Below are 11,872 nucleotides of genomic sequence, written 5' to 3'. Positions count from 1 at the left end.
GGGAATTTCTTCTTTAATAGAATAAAAGAAAAACATACAAACACCTCCCAGGCTTCTGTCATGGAATGATTCTCACAACTGTAAGGAGCACAACTCAAAAAAAAAAAAAAAAAAAAAAAAAGAACAAAACCAAACCAACAAAAACAAAACAAAAAACCCCACCCAAAAACAAAGAAAAGAAAAAAGTTCCTATGGGAGACATGCCTACCAGAGAGCTAGAGCAATCCCTCGATGCTCTAAGTCTGCAGTGGGGAAGGGGGATGGCTCGGAAAGGAACTAACACAAGAAGCAGCAACAGAACACTTGCCAAAACGGAGTGGCATATTGTAACTGAAAGCCATGCTGATTTTTAACTAGAAAGCAACTGTGATGGCAAAGATGGGGAAGGAAGATGACAAGAATGACCAAAACCTGGCCATTTCTTCCCTAGGTCCCTTCCCGGTGACATGGCAGAAATGCACATATCTATCACGTGTCTTTAAGTGAACTAACGGTAAGAAACATCCCAGCTATGAAACATTTCTTTCCCCATCTTCCCCAGCTTACAAAGAAGATAGTGTTTCTTTACAAAAAAGAACCCAGAACTTTCCAGGACATCTGCTCTTGCTCTCTCTCTCCCCGCTGTCATATTAGTCGTCACATTTCACTGGGGGGAGGGGGGAGGATTTTGTTTATTTTCTGTTTTAAAGCCATAAGCTAGAAAAATGTTTTGTCGAAACTTTTGTTTTCCTATTTTTGTTTGCTTTTTTTTTAATAATGCTCATTTATAGAAAACTTCACAAAGGTGACGTCTATGTACAGAAAACACAATTCCAAAGGCTGCTTCAGTAGTCAATGTAATAGCACCTTTAAAGACAAAAGAGTTTGACATATTTTAAAAAGTCATTTTGTCAAATTTTAACCCTTTCCAAGCCTCACAAAAAGGAGCCAGTCGCAAAGCTCCATTAGTACAAACTCTTCCAAAGTCTCTGCGTGAAATGCTGTCTGAAGGTTTTTCAAGCTCCCTACTCTATTGGTCAGCAACGTCTGGCAAAGTAGAGGTAGCGTGCAGCCAGACAGGATTTTCTTGCCGTCCAAACAAAGAGTAGATGAAAGAAATTCGCAGCAGGCTATTGCACAAAGATGGTCTTCTATTCCACAGTTTCCTGGTTATTTTTCCGTAGGCTTGAAAAGGGTTAATTTAATATTTTTATTTAATCCTGGTTAAAACATGTTGCTCTGAGTTCCGGGCTGGTACTGTGTCTGCAACAGGCTCTCCATAAAGGCCAAGTAATCTGGGTTTTGTCCGTATTCTTCGGGATTTCTTGAATTCCCCAGCCGGGGGCGCTTGGCTGCTCTCACTTCATCTCCCGAAAATACATCTTCCTGAGGGGCCCCAGTGCTGAGGGACTGCAGGAGACACGAAAGTACAAGCATTAGAGGCACAGTGGGAAAACGGGGAGAGTCGCGGGTGCAAACGGTGGAGCACGCCTGCACAACAAGACAGCAGGGATAGCAAGCGAACAATTTGGTTCAGAGTATTTCTGTAGAAAAAAAAATGAACTCCGAAACATGTAAAGCACACGGCTGAAATTAAAAATTCTGGGCTTCTGAAACCAAACTGGAAAGAGAAACCCAAACTGGAAAGAGAAACCCTCAAGTTGCCTTCCTTCTGTTTCCGAGTATCTTTCTCTTCAGCTCCTGCCTTGCCAATTCTCTGTTTACTCCTATCCTCTGCCTCTTCAGGTTATTCAATTCCTAGTAGAAGGCACAGAGGAAAGCGGGGCTTCCCTAATGTCTTTAAAAAAAAAAAAGACCCAAAGAAAGCATTTGGGGATCACTGTACAAACAATTGCTTCTGTTCGTCCTGCTCTTACACTCTCAAATGAGATGCATTCCTTGGTGGAAATTATTATCTCCTATCGCTTTGTTCCGTTGTTTGCTGTTCTACAGTAAAGCACCGTGAGCATCACTTCCACAGAGCATAGTCTAACACTTCTGGCAGCAGAAAGTACATGAGAAAAGCCTTAGCTTTCAACCAGACTTGAACTTTTTATTCACTTTCCAGCTTGCATTTCTTTCTCTGGAACTGTTATAAAGCCTGACGTCTCCACTGGAGAGAATATGTTTCTTTCCAACTCCTGTATTTCAGGTCTCCCATACATTGTCTTTATTATTAGACAAGCTTAAATAAACTCAAATATTGTGCACATCCTAGAAATTAATTCTAGGGTGTTTCTTTGCCACCAACAGTCTTTCAAGGATAACAAGGTAAATTATTATTAACCTCCAAAATTTATGCCATGAGGTCTTATTGAGATAAACAACCTCAAACAAGATGGAGAAGCCATCCAGAGCTACGTTTCAGAAAGCTATGTTTCAGAAAGCATTTTACAAGTATTTTTTTGGTAAAACCCTTGAAGATTTCATGCATAAGCAAACAAAGTTTCCTCCGAATTGTCATCAGTTCTTCCACAGAATTGCCCGTCACCAGGCCGTTTCTGACGATGTGCATCTCGCACGTCTGCTAGCGGCCACAGATTCACAGGGTCAGGGAACCACTGGTTTAACTTGGCCCAGCAATTCATATATTCTTAAGGGAAGGTTTTTGTCTTGTAAAAGAGACAGAAGCCCACAACCTTATCACAGGTTAACTTTGTGGATCCGTCGCTGTCCTGCAGTGGCTGACATAACAGACATTTAGAATGAAGAAGAAAACTGTATTCTCAATTTGCGTAGAAACCAGCCTCATCATTTGTTTAAATGAGATAGCTTTAAAGGTTAATGCGCCGGGTTTGAAAATACCCAGCAAGCCTGGAACTAAAAAAACTAAGAAATAAATCCCTCATATTTTCTAGGCTCAATAATTCCATTGTATGCAGTTGAAGATAGCCTGATCTTTTAGAGAAGAGCTAGGTTCTAAATCTCCTATTTGGTGAGAAACGGGGGTTTGGTGCCATGTAGTAATCAGTTCTCCAGAAACCACTTAGCTGTAGACCAATTCACCTCACTTCTGATGAAAGGCAGTACTCAGACAGAACGGCAGTCCAGATAACTAAATTCATATGGTGTAAAATGATATGAACATAATCTTTTAACCAGAGAAAACAAAAATCAGATCTGAACATGTGAAAGGGAAAATCATTTAAATGCTTCTCAAGCATTTACATCAAGGATTTCTTCTACTCTACGTATTTTGGGAATGACAAGTGGTTTTACAGCCACAGAAATTGGAGGCTGCATTCACCTAATGTCTAAACAATATGCTAAGAAAATGCAAATGAGTACTGCAAAGTCACAGCCATTCTGCTGTTTCTGTTAGTTTGATACCCACCAGGCGAGACTTCACTCTCTTGGGAAGCTCTTCCTCCAAGGTATAAATATCACCACGCTTTACCATTAGTTGGGAACCATCTTCAAACTCGACCTATAGAGCAGGCAGAAGATGAAATAAGAACTTGACCTCCACATTTACAGTACCTCAACAGTCCACTCCCAGACTATGCCACATACGGTCCCTTCAGGGGAATACCAAGGAGCATCAGGGGCCAGCTCCCACGGACGATCCCGTTCCTGGCACTGCACGTCTCTAGGATTGCTGCCGAATGAGCATCCCTAAGCTGTTTTAAGGATGCTGAACCCAAAAAGTGCTGGTTTCAGTGCTGCTCAGGCACCCCTGTCTTACTGGCCCAAGCGGTTTCATTCAGTGCTCCTGTGGATCCTAAAATGTCTATACTACAGCTGGACCCGCACCTCTGCTCCCTCCTCCCAGTCAGAGCACTAGAGATTTCCACTGATTTTTGATTCAAATCCTGAAAAAAAGAAGCTTTTCACTTACAATAAAAGGCAGCCCTTTATTCAGGCAATATGGTAATACGAATTTCTTTCATCTTAAACAAAGCATTTTCACACGTCATAAGGAAACAACTCCAGCTACTAAAATACATTTGTATTTTAACAAGCAGAAATAGTCAGCCAGGTACAAAAAACAGTGGTAACTCCTCACGTCAAACCTTTTTTGCTAAGCACTGATTATACCATGAATTATGCATCAGATGTTACAGGAATGTTTATTCATGGAAATATGCATATAAAAATGCTAGAACTATTAAAAGTTTTTAAGAGACTCTCATTTCCTTTGCTCAAGACTGATTACGCTTTTCTGGATAATGCAGAAGGACATACAGCACAGCTTAATATGGGATGTCAGGTTCAGACTGGACAAATTCAGAAGGAAGAAAGCATCTGTGCTCTGAACAACTCCTCCTGCGCTGCCCAGGTCTTGCAGCTCATCAGCTATGCAAGCTCAGCGATGCCTGCTGAGGTCCCTTAACTGAGCAGCATATATCAGCTGGAGTAACTATGCAGGTGGGAGAACAGGCTTTGAAAGACCAGCTCTGCTGAGCCCTGCCGAGGTGGTTTAAGATGCTACCGGTCCCATTGACTCTCTGGTTTTACAGAGCACCACTACCATAACAGAGTCAGAAGGGAACACGAACTACCAAGTTTAACAGCCGAGGCGCACACAGATTGCTGTCTGCCGTTTCCACTACGCGAGCTCAACTCCTAGTAGAAAGGCAGGGTTTGCAACTGAGGGCAGTGCCATCTTGAACTACCACGGAGTGGCTGGACCTTGTTTATTTAAGTTCCAAGTTACTGATATGGGTTAGACCCCGTTATGAACACACATTAGAGCGAGTTACAAGACAGTCATTTGGGCTCAATTTTTAAAAAAATATACACATTTAATCTTAGCACACAAAGCACAGACTTAGAGATGTGAACTGGGAAGCTACTGCAAAATAAGATGACTTCAAAATGTAAAAGCTAATCCATGCTGTCTTCCTATGAACACACTTATTTCATAGCAAAACTGTTTCTGTGTTTTTAAATATAATCTTATTCCAAAACAGACAGAAGAGATGCACCATAAGTACTGAAAAAATATCTACATAGGGAACCAATGTGGAAAGCTCTTCAGGCTGTTTTCCCCATGGAGAAGAGCTTTACTTATAGGTAACTGCATGATTTGAAAAACACGGACTCCTCATGCATATTTTTCTGTCATCTGGCACTATCAGTGGAATAGCTTATTTCAAATTATTGTACCTCGGAGAAATCAATGACAATTTCCTATACTGTGATTAAACTGGAAAGCATGCATAACAATAGATCTTTATGGAACTATATATTGTATTTATTCATAACCAGGGTCACCTCAGATCACATCTTCTCTGAAGCAGTTAACATCTATTATACACACCAAAAAGACCGTTAACTGACAAGGTGGATTACCGTGCTCTTCGCACACATGTGTGAAACACTCTGCGTGGAAAGGACAGAAACCAGAACCCCATTTCAAACAAATACAAGATATGGGACTTCCTTTGCCTTTTGTCCAGAGGCATTAATCTCTTAAAAATAACAATTACTTGCAAATTTCAGCATATATTTTTCAAAAGGATGTGCACAAAGTATACTTTCCAAATCACTATAATTTTCAAGTTCTTGGTGCCATTCAAAAAGGATTTAATCAAATGAATGTACTGCATTTTATAAAGCCTTCTGTGCTGAAATACTAACACTGTGTACCAGGTTAAATCCTCCTTTACTGACCATTACAACCTTCCGCAAACAAAAATCCCATACGAGGAACAGACTCAAAGATAAAAACACAACTGGCTGCTGTTTTTCTCACCTTAAAAACGAAGATGGTGAGGAGTGTGCGAGACTAGAGATTGAAGGTTTCTAATTCCTCACACAACAGCACCAGGACATTATTCCCACATGCTGCTGTTCCACGAAGTATCTTCCCAAGCCCAGAGGATTACTCCCCCCCTTGAAGTAGTCTCCTGACCCACCGTTTCCCTTACTTCCTCTCAAAGCATCGAGATAAGTTGTAATTATGTAGACATTGACTCATGGGGAACTACAGATGACAAGCTCAGCTCCAGCCATAGGACAGCCATCAGAGTAGTTTGAGTAGGTCACTTTTGACCTGAGTCAGATCTGAGCTATAAGCAATAGGGCAAATTTATTTTACATTTTAAAAGCAGATACAGTCTAGACATATGTCTATCCCTATATCCACCTTCTGCCACAGAAAATCTTTACCCTGATCCTATTTTAACACTATATTTCTCTTTAGACTACCAGCAGTATTAATTTCAGAAGGCAAATCTCCCTTTATGACCAGACCAAGCATTCAACACTCGTAAGCTATACAATTCAAGCAACAATCACACATGTTGACATGAAGTACACGGGTACTCCTCCATACTCACCTGGTAAACCTGACTGATCTGGGCTGCAATAAACTTGGCCTTATAGATGATTCCATCCGTCCACTGCAGTTGAACCAACTCACCCTCTGGAGGGGGTCCCATTTGGATGCAGTCTCTGCTCTGAAGACATAGAGTGAAAGAGGTCAGACAGCCAACACCAACAAAGCTCAAGAACTAAGTGAAGAGGTGCGTTAAAATCACTGCTCAAGGAAGTTGCTACATAACATTATAATTAAGAAAGTTTTTGCGCTCGTGATCAATTGCAGTCATCTCAAACAAAACCATTAACCAGAAATAAACACTTGCACCTCCTTCTGGTGACAGTACTCAGTTCTAGGAAATCTCTCATTACAAATCCCAAAACATCAGATCTCCTGTATCAACAAAAACACGCGGGGTGACCTGCTCTGTTTCACATGGTGAATCAAGGGCACAATCAGGAAGAGAATGCATGAGTTGACAAGTCAGCCTCTTCTAGACATTCCTTCTATTAAGTGAATTCCCTATTTTGAACCAGAAGTGCTTACAGACAATCTGCTTCCCCCATGAATCACACTTGTCAGTTGAAAAATAAGAGATTATTCAACCACAAAACAAATAGGATGCAACTTAAAACAAACATTGCTTTCTCTTAAGTCATATGCATATAGCAAAATCACATCTTCGTAAAGGAACAAAAAAAATGAAATGAGATAATGTCATAAACAAGAAGAACAGTAATGAAGAGCAGTATGAGTTTTTCTATGCCAGCAGCAACTTTACTTTTTTTTTGTTTTAAGTTTTACTTTGTTGTTCCACCCCAAAGCGTATGGAAGAGGAATGCACGCATTACATTTTGTACTCATCTACAACGGTAATAGTCTCCACAGAGAGCTGCTTACAATAATGCTTTCTGGGTAAACGTTGTCACTGTATGAACCATCATCAAAGTTTACTTCATAGAAAGTCTGTGTTGTCATGCCAATCACTTTACATCTGTAGTAGAGTCCATTCCGGTTCTTTGTGATCACAGTCTGTCCAAGGGTCACCTCCCTTCGAAAGGGAATCTGTGTTATAGAGAAAAAGGGAATAATTTGCAATTTGCCATCATAAAAGCTGCTTCAAAAATATAGGCGCAGAGAAACTGTTCTCAAAAAAAAAAAAAAACCAAACAAAAAAAACCCGCAAAACCAACAAAAAACACTAAAAACCAAACCAAAACCAACCAAAAAAACCCCAAACCCAAACCAAAACACATACATTCTGGTTAGCTGCTTTGTGTTTGAAGCAAGTGATGGACACCACATAGGGCCAGTCATCCGGCTCCATGGGCACGCCGGCTGCGTGTGCACAGGTCACGTGGAAGGATGTGGAGCAGTGCTCATACGAGCACTGGATGCAGGCACCAGACACTTTCTTCATCCGTTTCCGACAGTACACGCATTTCTGAAAGGAAACACAGGTCGGCGTTACGCAGGCGGTCAAGAGCAGCTTCAACGCAACGTATGGCACCCTGTTACCTGACGTGGGGGAAAAGTCTGTATCGTTAGTGTCTAGGGCCCAGAAGCCACAGCCAAAAATGGTGACGTTTGTCGCTGAGAGGTCAAGTCCAATACTTCCAGAATTGCCTATATACACTTGCCTAGAATCACTCATAAGCCAAGAAACTACAGCAGATACTAACTTATCATTCCCTTGAACACGACGACATCTACCAGTAACTCAGCCCTCCAGAACCACGCTGGACAGTGAAGCGGACTTAAATCCAATTTGAGACTATGTTCACTGGAGGGCTGAGAAAAAGGGAGGGCAAAACAGGCACACACACATCAGTGTTATTAGAGAACTGCTACAACTCAATACTAGTCCTCCTTAGATAAATGAAATGTACCTACATTAATTCAAGCAGCAGCTGGCTCTTCACAGATACACTGCTAGAAAATAATGTTTTCATTTTTTGAAAGAACAGAACACAGAATAACTGTGTGATAATTTGTTCTGTTATATTTAATGGAACATTATACCTATTAGATCTAATAGAATATAATTTTATATAATGGAACAACAATATTGAATGTTTATTTTACACACATAAACATATCAAGTGTAAATATTTTATTGGTATCCATGTCAGATTAGCTATTGTAGATAATTCAGTCACTGTTCTGCAAACAGAAGAAATAAAAACATTGTACCAAACACCAGAATTATAGGGGGGGAAAAGGTATGAAATCTTTCAGTATTTTTTAGACTCATTTTCTGCAAAGCAGATCCAGTTATTAGGCTAATCTATTGAGACAGCACTTAGGGGGGACAGGTAATCAACTTAAGATGTGCCGACTACTTTAAAAAGAAATCTAAATTTTTTTAAAGCTAAAAATCATAAGCCGTATGGCACTGTAGACTTGGCAGCAAGCATTAGGTGCCAGTGGGAAACGAGATACATTTCCTCATTGCCTAACAGCACCAAATTCTTGTTTCCAGCCCCTCAGAAATACAGAAGACCAGGTTTTGGGAATCCCAACCTAAAGAAATTCAAGTTGGACACCTGCATAACGTTTCCAGGCGACTATCTGGAAACACCAGTCTTAGCTTTTAACATTTTAAGTCTAGGGAATCTGTCACTGATCGATGGCAGCTCCTTTACCTTAGCTGAGGCTTGGACAAGGCAAATCAAGGAAAAATTAGTATCACACCCATGAGATGAACATGCATTTTACTTGTTAGAATGAACGGCTCATATAAATAAAATCCTGAGAGATATTATATGCCCATGAATCTGACTGAACAGTTATGTAATTTATTTATTACAAAGAAATAATTTCCACATATAAGGAGGAACAGAGGAAAGCAGTAATTTTTAGTGCCCATTTCAGATGACCATCTCCAAAGCACATTACACTGGTTTGCTCCAGCCACTGTCCCCTGGGTTTGACCCCCTGCTTCCCTCCCAATCCATCATCTAAACATAAATGTCCTATAAACGTACTACGATACTATGACTGACGGATTCTTTTTGTCTCTGCAGCGTCTGATATTAAACAGAGCCTTTCTTCCCCTCTTTCACTCTTCATGGCCTCTCATTTACCTCACTCCCATTAAAGCAGTGCTCAAAGTATGCAACATTACAGAACACATGACCTAAACTGTAAGATCTGTAGGAATTACTACATCCCACGGGATTAGAAACGTATCGTAATCTGCTCAATATCACACAATAAGCCAATACAACCCCCAGAAGTACAAATTCACTCTGCTTCTAGGTCTGAGCTAACTTAAAAGCGTACCCTCAAAAATATTAACAGTGGTATCATATTCTAAACTGTCCGGTAAATGCAAAATAAGAATTGCCAAATTTCAATGTTACGTTTTATTTGTGTTATCATAGCTAAGAGCCAGGGCCCCATTGCGCTAGCTACAACGCATTGCCAAGACAAATAAAAGACCATTCCTTCTCCAAAGAGTATTTCTCTTTTCCTTGAAAGCAAAACATGCAAAAGAAAGGGAGATGCATTCTTCCCAATTTCCGCGCAACATCACCCCTCCCTGACTGGGGTCTGCCCCACGTGTGTGAAATAAGTCAGATTCACTTCCTGTGAATTAACTGAAGTCAGTATGTTTACACCAAAAATTAATTTGGCCTTTTTACTTACACTAACAAAAGCCAGGAAATTCAAAGCCAGGGCCTTAGTGTTGCCAGAATGTGTTTTTTAGTATTTAATAAGCTATGCCTTTATCACCCTGTAAACCATGTTCAAAAGCTAGATAAGCACCACAGCAAAGAGCACAGCAGGAACACGGCACTGAAAGCAAGTCAATAGCAATGAGATCTCATTATTAAACTGTCAATACCTAATTCTCCCGCCAGCAGGGACAACTGCTGATATACAGTGTGCTCAATACTGCCTCACAAGGGAGCATTAACCCTCCAGTATCAGGAATCTGCCTTTTTTGATGCAAACAGGATTCTTCCAAGCCAGAAGGATTAGCATGCACCTCATGACACGCCAGTGGCAAGACAAACTCCTTGTAACAGGCAAAAGAGCTACACCAAGGGAATATTCAGAGCAAATGTGATCAAAGGAAAAAGCAAAATGGGAGCTACAGTGAGACTGAAATGTAGAAGATGGTGGAAGGAGTGAAAATGTAGAAGATCTGGAATTGTGGGAGATGGGATGGACAGAAGCACTGGTGCCAAGAGCTGTGGTAAAGCAGCACATGGAGATTTCATGATATTTTCTGTGGGAGGGGAGGTAGCAGGAAGAGAGAAGGTCTAAAGCACCGGAGAAAAATCTTCAGAATAAATGCACACCGGAGAGCCGGGTCATAGCTGAGAGTAAGAAATGGGCTGTCTCCTGCATGATGAACACTGCAATTCATTTACTCTGCTAAGGAATGACAGCTAATTATTCCAAATTTCCACGTCATAAATAATTTACGCACACAGGCCCGTAATACGCCATTAATCAGGAAGCATGCAAACTGCATTCTTTAAAATGATGCAATACCCACAAATGGACTGAAAAGTCTATGCTTGAAAGGGGAGGCCTAGTGCACGTTCGAAGAACAGGAGATGCGCTTTAAACGGATCACTGCAACTGCTCATTACCTCGGCCCTCCCACAGTAACTTAAAACAATACAAACATATTTAAAAAAAAAAAAATCAAAAATATAGTAACATATAACCCCTACCCCCTCTTTCCTTCATTACCTTCACCCATTCACTTCAACTGTCCTCAACTTCACATCATTCCTTCTCTCCTCTCCCATCTTTTTCAGCAACAAGGCCATCTCTCCAATTGTATCTAGTACTGCATCAACTCTGTCATTGCCAAAGTCATCAGATCCATCACCACCACCTTTTAGTCACCTTCAGTTTATCTCCCTAAATGCAGCTGCGCTCCTCCAAAAAACAGACACCCCCCAGCTCCTCCACTGACTCCTCATGTGCTCCCTGAATTACCTGCAAATTCCTATAAAGGATGCTAAAACTCTCCACGCTGGCTCATGAGTGTGTTTCTCCGCACAATTTTATCCAATTTAAGTCTCCTTTGTACTTCTCCACACACTACACCAATGCCGCTGCTATAAGCACCACTGCCTTTACATTCTACCATCCAAATTAATTTTTTTTTAATCTTTACCTAGTTCATAACTCTAAAACCCACTTCAATTTTAGCTCAAGATAATTTATTTGCTTTCTTTCCTGTAGCAAACGACACTCATAAAGCCACAGTGTATGTGGCGACAACACTAACTGTTTTCAGCAGACATCGATGGTGCGTGCACACATACTGTAAAGCGTTCACAGGCATAGACCAACAGAGCAGAAAGGTTTTTATAATCAGTCTAAATACAACAATACTTACCTGATGACATTCTTGAACACAGAATGCGTTCAGAGACAGAGAACTACAGAGAATTACAGAGTAATTAGGCTGGAAGTCTACTTCTTACATCCTAACAGTTGGGCTAGCTGTATAGGAGCACCAGACATCTTACAGAGGGATCACACTGGCATGCTGACAGGAACTCAAGACCATGACCTGAACCTGTGTCCAAAGCTACCTGGACTAGCCAACATGCCCTGCTGGCAGTCATGACAGATCCTGGCAGAAATAAAACAGCA

General features: G+C 40.9%; 1 protein-coding gene across 3 annotated transcripts in view; it reads right to left on the bottom strand.

Moving 5' to 3' along the window:
• Nucleotides 1-606: 606 nt before the first annotated feature.
• The window catches only part of KDM4B (lysine demethylase 4B), a 92,806-nt gene continuing 81,540 nt past the window's right edge, over nucleotides 607-11,872 (bottom strand). For all 3 annotated transcript variants that reach the window (XM_075523933.1, XM_075523931.1, XM_075523932.1), the window contains 5 exons: nucleotides 7,503-7,688; nucleotides 7,145-7,309; nucleotides 6,264-6,383; nucleotides 3,314-3,406; nucleotides 607-1,389 (listed from right to left, as the gene is read on the bottom strand). In XM_075523933.1, coding sequence (XP_075380048.1) covers nucleotides 1,204-1,389; nucleotides 3,314-3,406; nucleotides 6,264-6,383; nucleotides 7,145-7,309; nucleotides 7,503-7,688 — 750 coding nt within the window. In that variant the 3' untranslated portion in view covers nucleotides 607-1,203. The remainder of the gene's footprint in view (nucleotides 1,390-3,313; nucleotides 3,407-6,263; nucleotides 6,384-7,144; nucleotides 7,310-7,502; nucleotides 7,689-11,872) is intronic.

Source organism: Mycteria americana, chromosome 24 (assembly GCF_035582795.1).
Source record: "Mycteria americana isolate JAX WOST 10 ecotype Jacksonville Zoo and Gardens chromosome 24, USCA_MyAme_1.0, whole genome shotgun sequence".
NCBI lineage: Eukaryota > Metazoa > Chordata > Aves > Ciconiiformes > Ciconiidae > Mycteria > Mycteria americana.
This window is presented reverse-complemented; position numbering and strand designations above follow the sequence as displayed.